The sequence below is a fragment of the Gadus macrocephalus genome, chromosome 15 (genome assembly GCF_031168955.1).
Source record: "Gadus macrocephalus chromosome 15, ASM3116895v1".
NCBI lineage: Eukaryota > Metazoa > Chordata > Actinopteri > Gadiformes > Gadidae > Gadus > Gadus macrocephalus.
This window is the reverse complement of record NC_082396.1, coordinates 6,582,734-6,595,793: the sequence shown is the minus strand read 5'-3', so window position 1 is coordinate 6,595,793 and position 13,060 is coordinate 6,582,734. Positions and strand designations below refer to the sequence as shown.

General features: G+C 52.0%; 2 protein-coding genes across 2 annotated transcripts; one reads left to right on the top strand and one right to left on the bottom strand.

The window, feature by feature from the left end:
• Positions 1-1,017: 1,017 nt before the first annotated feature.
• On the bottom strand, positions 1,018-8,699 carry LOC132473101 (zinc finger protein ZIC 5-like). Its single transcript, XM_060073071.1, has 2 exons — positions 7,657-8,699; positions 1,018-5,129 (listed from the first exon to the last, which is right to left on the bottom strand). The coding sequence occupies exons 1-2, from the start codon at positions 8,363-8,365 to the stop codon at positions 4,498-4,500; spliced, it is 1,341 nt and encodes a 446-aa protein (XP_059929054.1). The 5' UTR covers positions 8,366-8,699; the 3' UTR covers positions 1,018-4,497.
• Positions 8,700-8,765: 66 nt separating this feature from the next.
• On the top strand, positions 8,766-12,643 carry LOC132473102 (zinc finger protein ZIC 4-like). Its single transcript, XM_060073072.1, has 3 exons — positions 8,766-10,603; positions 10,736-10,902; positions 11,641-12,643. The coding sequence occupies exons 1-3, from the start codon at positions 9,679-9,681 to the stop codon at positions 11,854-11,856; spliced, it is 1,308 nt and encodes a 435-aa protein (XP_059929055.1). The 5' UTR covers positions 8,766-9,678; the 3' UTR covers positions 11,857-12,643.
• Positions 12,644-13,060: the final 417 nt, after the last annotated feature.

Sequence of the window (13,060 nt, the reverse complement as noted above, 5' to 3'; positions counted from 1 at the left end):
GATGATTAGGCCTTTTATATAGGCTATTAATGCTATTACTATTATTATTGAATCCTTAATAGACACAACTTAAAAGTGAGTTTAGTGTAAATGCTGTAAATAAAGGTCATCGATAGAATTTCTAACTGGTCTAGTATTTACCCTCATAGCATTGTATTAAATGATTAATTAAAGGTTATTTTTAAACCTGCCTCTTTTCACATCATTTTCTGTCCAAGGGATTAATGCTGACAGATCGTTTTGATATTGATCCAGTATTGACCATTACGTTACGAAGAACCGAATTTACCGAGTCCAGGTTGAATTTACGGAGAGGGGGAGAGAGAGATTCACTGAGAGAGAGAGAATCAGAGAGGGAGTCAGAGAGAGAGAGAGAGAGAGAGAGAGAGAGAGAGAGAGAGAGAGAGAGAGAGAGAGAGAGAGAGAGACCTGTCGTCATGACGTTAATAAATGAAGATAAGCACCAACCTGACGCTTTAATCTTCCATTGTGTCGGACCGGTGAGGGAAGAAGAGGCGGAAATAACCGTGTCTGGTCCTCTTAGCGGTCTGGGTCGGCGGGACCTCCACCCGGGGGGGACGGGGCAGAGAGATCTCCACCCGGGAGGGGGAGACCTCAGGGGGGCAGGGGGGACCCACACCAGGAGGGGGGGAACCAATCCGCCACAAAAGACCCATCCTCCTGTCTCCAGGGAAACCGTGGGCATGCAGACAATGCGTCGCACTTCCCAAAGCCCTCCTTTCTTCCTCCGCTCTGTCTCCCCCCTCTCCTCTCCCTCCCTCCCCCTCTCTCTTCCGCCGCTCGTGTTCTCTGTGACACCGCATTGTGTGTGTTTATGCTATTAAAAAAGTGTCTTGTACGACACACACACCAGGGAGAATCGCGTTTCACCGTCGGGACAAAGGGAGACGAGCGACCGTTTGCAGTGACCGGACAGTCATCCCAGTTCCCCTCAGAAGTCGTCCCTCCCAGTAGAGAGGCCTTCCCGGACTGCTTCCCAGTGAAGACACACACGTCTTTTGAATGCTAATGTTTAATGAGTCAATAAGGAACCATGGGAAAATAGATTTGAACACAATAATAAACATACATAAAATATCACAACCACGCGGCAGATATAGTCCAGCTCGTCGCACGCACGCCTGCGCGCACACACACACACACACACACACACACACACACACACACACACACACACACACACACACACACACACACACACACACACACACAAGAAACAACATTAAGAAGCAAAGGAAACACAGTTTATATCTCTTTACGGCAAGTATAACTCCATATTTTACACGTTTTACATACTTGCTTGCGTGCACCCCTGAACTCACCGCAGGGGGTACACGTATCCGTTTGGAGTCGCACGCGCATAGACGCACACACACACACGCAGACACGTCGCACATGTGCCTGCTCATGTGTTCACAGTTGACATTTTGATCTCTCTCTCACACGTACACGCACGCACACACACACCCCGCATGTGGGTTGTCCACGTAGAAACCAGGTCTATCGTGGCCCTATGTCCAATGTGACCCCTGCGTGGCAGCCGCTGGCACGCGCGTCCACGCCTCAGGTCGCGCGCTTTCTTTTGTTTGCGTCACCACGTTGTCCGTCCACTGAGAACGCCTTTCGGACGCACAATTAAAAAAACAGCGTTTTTCGATAGGTTTGCTTCGGGTCCCGCTGGGACATGGACAGCTGATTTGTCGTAGCGATGCGGGTCTTCCCGAACGGAGGAATGCTTCTCAATGTAGCTCATAGCGAGTCTCGGAGCTGGTGTGTGCGTGTGTGTGTGTGTGTGTGTGTGTGTGTGTGTGTGTGTGTGTGTGTGTGTGTGTGTGTGTGTGTGTGTGTGTGTGTGTGTGTGTGTGTGTGTGTGTGTGTGTGTGTGTGTGTGTTAGGTACCATTCTCTCCATAAGTCTTCCATACCTTGGGGTTGGGCTCTCAGAGTTAACCGAACACTAAACAGAGGTTTTAAGACGACATGTAGCGAACCCCAGTTCCTGTTTACTTCTCGACGTTTCCGAGGAGCAGCATGAAGACCATTCCTGAATGTCCCCCCTGGTGATTAATAAAGTGTGATTTTTTATGAGATGTTCTGTATTAATCCCAGATGGGAGCGGGGGTATTGTATGGTGAGCCTGGTTCTGGTCCGGTTTAAACCCAAAGCAATGTTCTTCATCATCTTATAAAGTACACTGATAAAACGGTCACAACGGCCTCCAAAACATGAAGAGGACCGGTGAAACCTGCCCTGATTAGACCATGAGGCACAACGCCGCATTGCGTGTCAGATCTTCTATATTAATAACCTTACCCCACTTTTCTATTTTTGTAAGAACCCCCCCCCCCCCCCCACACACACACTTTTCTGTTAACAATCGCCGTGTACAACGGTGTCTCTACCTTCACCTGACCCGTCAAACTCTAACCTCTAACCTCTCCCCTGTTCCGAGCAGAAGAAACACATCCACGGCGTGGAAACACATTAATTTATTACTGAGAAGTAGGAAAGGTCTAGAAACACCGGAGGAGGTCTGACGAGGAACCCCCACTCTTCGCCGGAGTTAAGACGACACAATAAAAACCCTGTCCGGGCTCTCGGCTGTCCCGTGTTTAGTCTGAGCTCTGGGGACGCCCCTCGCTGAATGAAGGATGGACAACTCGATGGCCAAAGGACTATTTATTGTGAAACACTGGCAGGGGTCAGGTAACTCATAGAAAACGCATATTAATATTACAGAGAAACACGTTTACAAAACTGGTTTAAGGGCTTTCGATATCTTCAGGTTACCTAAAACACGGGTATGTCTTCGATCCTGGATTGGTCTCCATTTTTTTTTCTTTTAAATGCTTTTGAAAAAATGTATTTTTTTGCATTTATTAAAAAAATATACATGTATGGGAATAAATAGGTTGGGTTTTTTTGAGGGGGGGCTGGGTTAGGACAAGCGCTATAAACAACTTAAGAAGACATTAAATAAAGGAGACCTCCACACTGGCTCATCGATCCTGGGAGTATGGACCACGGTGTGATCAGACGTCTGTGAACACTTCTGTCTCTGGTCACTGCTGGCCCAGAGGACAAGTGCTCTGTGGTCTCAAATCGACCAGATTTACCTCAAATCAATGATGGAGTTTAACAAACATAATTCTCAGGTGAACTCATTCATTAATTGGGCCCAATTAAGGTTTTTAAGAAGGTTTGGGAGTCACAAGTATATCAAAGTATGCTTTTCTATAGGTTGGTCTTTTTCTTGACAGCTTATCGAGTGCTTTCACCGATCAATTAAACCCTCTGATCGTTATTAAACCGGCTGATCGTTATTAAACCGGCTAATCGTTATTAAACCAGCTGATTGTTATTAAACGTCCTCATAAGGGTCGGAGCGACCACTATGAAGCTATCGCGGAGGTACTTTGGAAAGAGAATACATTTACATCAGGTCCTGCTTGCCGTACCCTCGTCGTCATGGATACCTGGCGGGGGGGGGGGGGGGGGGTTCTAAAGGACGGTTGGCTCTGTTAGTTTGGCAACGTAGAACATCTTATGGGAAAATATGACTTCCATAATAGTAAAAAGTATAAAAAAAACGACTGCTTGCTCAAGCAGTAACGCAGCTTGCCCACTGCATCCGTCCGTCAACGGATGACGGAAGTCATGGCTGACTGATGGTTGACTGAAGTCATGGCTGACTGATGATTTTGAATGGGGCTCCGCCCCATTCAAAATCAATGGGATCCGTCCACGGACGGAAGCAGTGGGCAAGGGGTGAAAGTTTGGAGGGCTCTGGTTTTTCTGTTTGAAACGTTCTATCAAACCTCTCTATATTAGTAACTAACGTCAGACTAACGATGTGTTATAGGGACTATCACCGTGTAACACTTAACGTCAAAATGTTTCCTGGGTGATGATCGGACCTTCGGAAAGAACCTCTCTCACGTCGTGTTTTTCGTATCGGTAAACAAAGACAAGAACGGGGGGGCGGAGGAATACTGATCAGTGGCGGGACCTCGCGGTAGCGTCGCGGGACCGAGGCGGAGTCTCTGTCCTCTAATCCCGAGCCTCGAACCTCTAAAGGTGTCGCTGTTACAACCGTCCCCAACCGTCCCATTCAAAACAAAGCGGCCCAGCAAGGCCTCACACACACAGACACACCGCCTCTCTGCCCTGACCTGACCTTTGAGCCTTGGAACGACGCCAGCCTCTCACCTCAAACCCCCTCGCTCCCCTGATACCAGGTGTGTTTTTGTGTGTGTGTTTGACGGGGTGGTGGGGGAGTGGGGGGGGAGTGGGGGGTGGGGGGGGGTGATGACAACTACGCACACACAATCACACCACGGTCGGTCCCCGGTCCCCCTGAGCCGAGGACATGAAGCCCCTGATATGAAGTCCAGCAGAGGGATCCGGACCCTCCCGGCCGGCCCTCCTCCACGTGTTCACCGAGTCCGCCGCGGCCAGGCCGCGGGCCGCGGGGGCCCTACGTGTTGTACTCCTCGTCGCTGGGCTCTGATTTGATGTCCTCGGGGTTGAGCAGGGGGAACTCCTGGTGCACGGCGGTGCGCGTGCACACGTACCACTCCTTAATGTTCGACACCTGAGGTAGGCAGCGCCGCTGGCCGCGGGCGCCCTGCTTCTGCTGGGCCAGGCGGCTCTTCATCAGGCCCGACAGCGACAGGTCCAGGGGCACGGCCGTGGGCGACGCGCTCCGCAGCCGCAGCATCTGGTCCAGCTCCTGGCGCTGGAAGCCGTCGGGCCGGGAGGGGAAGTAGGGCTTAGTGTCGAGCAGGGAGGGGGACAGGGGGTGCAGGTGGTGGTGGTGGTGGTGGTGGTTCATCTTCAGGTCCAGCGGCTCGAAGGGGTTCTGGTGGGGCTGCAGGCAGCGCGGGCGCAGGACGGGGTCGTAGGGGTCGCTGGGGTCGGAGGTAGGCGAGGACTTGACGTGGACCTTCATGTGCTTGCGCAGGGAGCTAGGGTGCGTGTAGGACTTGGTGCAGCCCAGCGCCTTGCAGTCGTAAGGCTTGGAGGCCGTGTGCACCTGGGAGTGCTTCTTGCGGTCGCTGCTGTTGGCGAACCGTCGCTCGCAGAACTCACACTGGAAGGGCTTCTCTCCTGGAGGACGATAACGGTCATGGAGGTTAGCTTTAGCAGAGGAGGCTAGGTTCAACATGTTCCACAGGGTTAGCTTCAGCCCTGGTAGCTAGGTCCTACACTTTCAATGGGGTTACCTTTAGCGGTGTTAGCTAGGTTGAACACGTTCAATAAGGTTAGCTTTAGCACGGGTAGCTAGGTTCAACACGTTCAATAGGGTTAGCTTTAGCACTGTTAGCTAGGTTCAACCCATTCATAATGTTAGCTTTAGCGCTGAAATCTAGGTTCAACAAGTTATACAGGGTTAGCTTTAGCACTGGTAGCTAGGGTCAACACGTTCAACAGGGTTAGCTTAAGCAGAGGCAGCTAGGTTCAACACTTTCAATTGGGTTAGCTTTAGCAGAGGAGGCTAGGGTCAACACATTCAATAGGGTTAGCAATAGCGCTGGTAGCTAGGTTCAAAACATTCAATAAGGTTAGCTTTATTAATGGTAGCTAGGTTCAACAAGTTAAATAGGGTTAGCTTAAGCAGGTGAAGCAATGTTCAACACATCCAATTGTTTACAACTTCTGCAATCTTCAGCCATAACTAAGGTCAGGGTGTTGCGCTCCAAGACAAAAGGTTATGGGTTCAAAGCCCAGTGGTAGGCTCATCATATTGCATAGGGTTAGCTTTAGCAGAGGAGGCTAGGTTTAATACTTTCCATACGGCTGGTCTTAGCATTTCCAGCTAGGTTCAACCAATTCAATTGTTTACAACTTTTGCAATCCACCGCCATTGTAAGTACGGTTAGGGTGTTCTGTGCACTCCCAGAAAAAAAGTTCTGGGTCAATACCCCAAATCTCCCTGCAGGCAACATTGAGCATTTCCCCTTTTTAATATTTTGAATTTTGTTTCTAACCTTTATTTAACCAGTTAAGTAATTTAGAACCAACTCCGATATACAATGTCTGCCTGGCCTCAATAGGGAAGGGTTAAGGGTCTTAAAAGGAAGTGTTAGATGACAGCAGCACACATCAAACATCTCCAACACACCCATCCCCTCCAAACACTCCCAGAGAGCATGACATGCAGAGCCCACAGCCCAAAAACAGACCTGGCTGGGGGGGATCTGAGTGGGGGAACAGCTCCACATATCAGTGACCCCCCCCCCCCCCAAGCCAGTATCTGCTCACTAACGCCCAGTAGGGTCCTCACTAAAGGCTGTAATGGTGACAGCTAGTGAGCCGGGTTCGACACAGTCAAACCACATCCTCAATAAGGTGGTTAGCATCGCCCAGCCAAACATGTCAACACCTCAACTCTTGTGCCCTCACAACTTCCTGCTCTGATTTCTAAGCACATCAATGCAATGAAGAAAAGGAACTTATTCCATTGACAGAACATCAGATGGTCTCAGAGGCCAGCAAGGTGGAACGTGATTGGTTGAGAGCGGCGGCCCCACATCAAAGGACAGACCTGTCTGAGTCTGTCGCTGGTGAGCCCACATCTGTCTGCTCACAACGCAACACCAGGGCTGGTGTGTGTGTCTGTGTTTGTAGTACTACTATCAAACACCATATAAGGTGGGTCTAGGCAGCCTGTTGTTGTGATGGTATATATATATATTTTGGTATATATATATATATATATATAGGGTATATGTATGTATATATATATATATATATATATATATATATATATATATATATAGGGTGTGTATATATATATATATATATATATATATATATAGGGTGTGTGTATATATATATATATATCATAGTTTATATTGTACTATGCATTGAAAGCATTACCAATCGGGTTGTCTGTGTAAACATTCGGATTAAGAAGTGTACGTGATTTAAAAGATTCATTAACACGTTTAGCCATCATCACTTCAGCTCAGTTTAGTCTAACACGTCCGCTACACAATATGGTAATTCATGTAGTTAATTAGCAGTAATAGCAGTAGTGGTAATGCAGTAATAGCAGTGTAGGTGCAGTATTTCAACTTCTATTAAGAGGTAGTATTTGTATTCTGTGATAAACAATCGTGGGAATTGACGTCAACCTATATATGATCCGAGGCTATACTGCTGATTATTAACCCTCAGAATATACATCAACTTCAGAACGGAGCCCTGGTGAGACTCCTGGTAACGCTCCTGGTAATATTCCTGGTAATATTCCTGGTATCACTCCTGGTAGTATTCCTGGTGATCCCAGCCGGCCCGGTCACCTCAGACGACTCCTAGTTTGGGGGGAGGGGGTGTGCAGGCAGGCAGGCAGGGGGTCCACGTCAATCACCGCTCGGCTAAGCCCTGTAAACACTCCTTCTCCTTCTCCATCTACCCTCTCCATCCATCCATTCCACACACCCAGCATCGACACGTTCACACCGAGCTGGCCCAAGACCGAGCACCGCACCACGGCAGCACTGAACCGAGCACCGCACCACGGCGGCACCGAACCGAGCACCGCGCGGGTCGCCCGGTTGTTGTGGGGGGAGGCCCGCAGCTCCGGGTTCCCTAAGAGATGGAAGGGAGATGGGGGGGTGGGGGGTCCTACCCGTGTGGGTGCGCGTGTGTATCTTGAGGTTCTCCGAGCGCGCGAACATCTTCCCGCAGCTGGGGAAGGCGCAGGTGAAGGGCTTCTCGCCCGTGTGCACGCGGATGTGGTTGATGAGTTTGTACTTGGCTTTGAACGCCTTGCCCCCCCGCAGACACTCGTCCCACATGCACACATGGCTCGAGAGGGGGGACTCGAGCCCGGCCGCGACGTGCTCCGCGGTGACGTGGTCCACCAGCTCGTGCATGGAGCCGAAACTTTGGTCGCAGGGGGTCCGCCTGTCGAGCTGCTTTTGTCTGGACGAAGTTCGCTCCCTCTCGGTCCACTTGCACACCAGCTCGGTCTTGATGACGGCCCCCCCCTTCGAGTAGTCCAGCAGGCCGTCCGCCGCCCCCGCCGCCACTGCCACCGCGGACGCGGCGGCGTCCGAGGCGGCGGCGGCGCCGGAGCGCTGCTGCTGCGGCGGGGGGGCGATGTTGCAGGAGGCCCCGGAGTTGTTGTTCCCCAGCGGAGAGACGAGGCCATTGTGCCTGGTCACACCGGCCGTCCGCTTCATGCTAGCCACGGCGGGCTTCCCCGCTGCCGCGTCGCCGGGCGCGGGCCTCTCGTCCCCCGCTGAAATGAGTCGAATCCTGGCGGCTCTGGGGAATCCGTTCGGTGTTCTCGGCCCTCCTTCCCGGGTGTTTTTGTCGAGGGGGGAAGAGCGCATGCGGTCGCCTTGTTACCCCCCGCTGCTAGTGTTGGATCCCGGGAGCCAGACCCTCCTCCGCACACACTGAATGGAGGGGAGTCGAGTCAAAGGAAACGGAGCGGGCCGCGTTCCAATGCGAAGAGCGGCGCGCAGCCTTCGCTCGCTTCCTTCGCCCCCTCGGATGTCTCCTTGTCTCCTTCCCCGGATCCTTTTTTCTTCCCCCCCCTCGTTTCGAGATTATTATTTTGTCCTCGCGCTAAATTTTGAGTCCCGCCTTTGAGATGAAACTGTCGTGCACGTCGCGATCGCGATGGCGGGTGCGTGCCAACACACAACACGACACGGCCCAGCGGGGGGTAGACCCTCTGCTGGGATGAGGAGACGAAGTGACGAGGAGACGAGGTGGCGACCGGGCGCTAAACACATTGGTAGCACCCTGGCGCTGCACGCACATTTAAATGAGCACATTAATTAACATGGAGGTGACTAGACAACAGTTATTCATTCATAGTGAATAGCGGAATAAGGCTAAATAGGAATAAGGAATAATACTAATGATACTAAATATTTTACCATCTGTTGTTGTGAATTTCTACATTATTATGAATGTTATTAGCACCGGCATGTATGCCTTTACTCAAAACACGTCAGTAAACAGAGGCTTGATACCATTCATTAATTAAAAGCCTGAGTTGTTGTTGTAATTAGAATGTTGTGACATAATTGTGTCTCTTTACAACAATCGTCGCTGATAAACTAAACCTAGTTTACACGAGACAGAAAACTATCCCCGTCCCTTCTCTCACACAAACACACGCGCGCGCGCACACACACACGCACACACACACACACACACACACACACACACACACACACACACACACACACACACACACACACACACACACACACACACACACACACACACACACGCACACACACACACACACACACACATTGTTTTGTTTGTACGGATAGGAGCCTAGCCCCTCCTTTATGGATCCAGGGGAACTCCCATTGGCTGGCCGGTGTAGGCCACTTAAACGTCTGACCAATGGGACGCGGTCGCTGTTTGTGGGACCCCCGGGGTTCTTAAAAAGGGGGCGACGGGGTAACTCTAGGGCCACATTAGAAGGGACGCCGGACCAACTCCCACACTGACGCATCCTGAACGTTTAGCCTCAGCTGTTGTTTTGGTTGACTTGAGTCGAGACTTTTTTCACTCTTAACACTTTCTGCTCTCCCCCTGCGTCGCGCCTCGTGCACGGTGTTTGAGTCCGTTTGGATACCAGCAACCCAGGAGCAAGGTACCTCCAGAGAGAAAGAGGGAGATGCACCTGCAGCTCGAGCGGGACCCTCCGGGTATGTTTGGCGACCCCACCATGGCGCTCCAGCTCCACGTCGCAGGTTCTTCCTACAAACACAGTGGGGACCCCCACCAGCACCCCTCCGCGTGCCACGGCCGCGAGGACCCCTCCGTTGCCGCCTCATACGCCAGCAGCACGCGGGACTTCCTGGCGCGGAACCTCGGCTTCGTGGCGCCGGAGTCCTCATCCCCCGGGGCAATCGTGGACCGCCAGGCCCAGGAGCACCTATTCCGGTCCATGACCGGCTCCCTACTGCCGCACCACCCGGGCGGAGAGCGCCCGGCGCACGGCCACAGCCAGCTCCGATTCCCGGGATTCCACCCACACCACCACCACCTCCACCACCCAGAGCAGCAGCTGGTGGGCCGGTTCCCGGGGCTCCCCGCGGGGGTCGGGATGGAGATGTTCAGCCAGGATCAGCTCCACCACGGAGCGTCCGGCGCTCGAGGCGAGACCTGTGGCGACTACGGCCCCCCGGGGGGGCTCAACATGGGGCTCGCGGGCCACCATCACCCCGGGGCGGGGGCGTTCTTCCGGTACATGCGCCCGCAATACACGAAGCAGGACCTCATCTGCCGGTGGACCGGGCCGGACCACGCGGCAGAACCGGCGGGCGAGGCGCATCGGTTCTGCGGGCGCACCTACGGCACCATGCAGGAGCTCGTGACGCACGTCTCCGTGGAGCACGTGGGGGGTCCCGACCAGAGCCACCACGTCTGCTGCTGGGAGGACTGCCTGCGCGAAGCACAGCCCTTCAGGGCCAAGTACAAGCTCGTGAACCACATACGCGTGCACACCGGAGAGAAGCCCTTCACGTGCCCCTTCCCGGGCTGCCTCAAGGTGTTTGCGCGCTCGGAAAACCTCAAGATACACAAGCGGACGCACACAGGTAACCGTTTTACTCCATAGTTGCGTGCACTGTTATATTTGTAATTCTTAAATTTATCAATGCCAATTTAGCAATCATCAAAGCCGTCAATCATCTCCGAGTTTGACACTAGGTGTTCGTTTCCGTCCGCAGGGGAGAAGCCGTTCGTGTGCGACTTCTTCCAGTGCGACCGGCGCTTCGCCAACAGCAGCGACCGCAAGAAGCACATGCATGTGCACACGTCCGACAAGCCCTACGTGTGCAAGATGTGCGACAAGTCCTACACGCACCCCAGCTCCCTGCGCAAACACACCATGAAGGTAAGAGCGAGGAGGGTTTGGGGATGAGTCCATTGGGGATGAGTAGGCTACTTTACGCACAGCAGCAGCCCCGTTACGCACGGCCTGTAACCCCTCCACGGACGATCCTCTGCGAGTCTAAGAAAGTTCGATGCACTGAGACTTAATCATGTTTTGTTTGTGGTTTCAATGCTATTATTATGAATTTTTTTAGAAGCATTTCCTTAGATGCTCTTTACATATATCCAACAATCAATTAATCAATCAATCAATCAATCAATCAATCAATCAATCAATCAATCATCAAACACATAAAAGTTAACCCAGTATGTGGGTCAGTTCCAGACCCGTAGAAGCCATCCAATCATATGATCTGGCCCAAATGCACCGATAGGTTGAGAGTTTTGATGTTTTTAGCTGGATATAAAAAAATCTGTGTGCGTGTGTGGGAGGGTGAGTGTGTGTACGGCTATGTTTGTGTACGACTGAGTGTGTGTGTGCATCTGAGTGTACTTCTGAGTGTGTGTGTGTACGTCTTAGTGTGTGTGCGTTTGTGTGTATGTATGGCTCTGTATGTGCGGCAGTGTGTGTATGCTGCTGTGTGTGTGTGTGTGTGTGTGTGTGTGTGTGTGTGTGTGTGTGTGTGTGTGTGTGTGTGTGTGTGTGTGTGTGTGTGTGAGAGAGGTGTGCATGTATGTGTGGCAGTCTCCGGTGCGGTGTGTCCCCCTCAGAGGTCCTAACGTCACGCCTCTCCTTCAGGTTCACGTCTCCCTCGCCGACGCCGACTGCTCCCCAGCGACCAGCAGCGGCTACGAGTCCCTCTCCTCCCCCCAGGAGACGGGCTCCCCCGGGTCCGACTCCCAGGGGCCCGCGTCCCCGGACCCCGAGGGGCCCCCCCGCGGCCCCGTTCCGTCCAACTACAGCGAATGGTACACGGTGGCGGGCCAGGAGGTCCGGGGCAGCGGCTTCATGTGAGGGCCCCACCGGGCGTCGCCATGTTTACGGATGAGAGACCCCCCCCATTAACAGGCGAGGCGGGGGGGGGGCAGGTCCTGATGCGGTGGCCGACCCCCCCAAACCCAGTTGGGAACCTTCTGCACAGAGCTCGAGGTGCGGCCTCTTGGTCGCATTATTTCATTTTTATAAATCTCAGGGTTGGGGTTTGAGCTGAAGCAGGCGGTGCCAACTCCCACCTGGAGGGGGGAGATGGGGGGGTACTTCTGGGTCACAAAGGGAGTGCACCACGCCAGACCAGAGGTAGAGCGGGATGGACCTCTGGAGAAACATGGCCCAGGGTTACTCTGAAGAGGAGGTCTCTGAAGAGAAGGTCTCTGAAGAGGAGGTCTTTGAAGAGGAGGTCTCTTAGGTGAAGGTCTCTGAAGGGGAGGTCTCTGAAGAGAAGGTCTCTGAAGAGGAGGTCTCTTAGGTGAAGGTCTCTGAAGAGGAGGTCTCTGAAGAGAAGGTCTCTTAGGTGTAGGTCTCTGAAGAGAAGGTCTCTGAAGAGCAGACCAGAGCCGGCTGACCACCGTTTCCTGCGGCCCAAAGCTCAGGCAAAGTTGCATCGGCTGCGGCCATCTTTTTCCTCTTTCATGTGACCCAGCATGAAGCGCTGCAGCCAATCAGAACTCAGTAGCACTGTAGTTTGGACGCCCCGGTTGGGTCGATACAAAACCAAAGACATTCAGAGAATCCACTGAGAAGTAAAGCGTGCAACGCATGTCGTGGGATCATGAGTGGACATGTTATTAAATGGTTGAGCGTTTTGAAAACGAAATATATTTTTTCATGATTTCCTCATATATTTTATTATTTTGTATTATGATTTTTTTGGAGACAATCAAACCGTCTCCTGGGCGGGACCAGGAGACTGCGGTCTGCGGTTATGGACCACCAGGGGAGCCAATTGGACTCAGGGTGTCTGTGACGAAGAGCAATAAAACACAGGGATTCGATTTTTTTTGTTACTTTTATATAGAATTTAGCTATTGTCAGAATGTTGTTTATATTTTGGACTTGCAGGAAGAAGCGTGTGATCTCCGTGTGTATCGACTCCAAGACAACAATAAGCTATTAATTGCACCAAAAATAGAGAAAAAAGTTGTCAATACTGAAGTGTTCTCTAAACAATCCTAAAATACTTTTTTTTGCTGTTTACAAAGACTGATATGACCAAAGAATG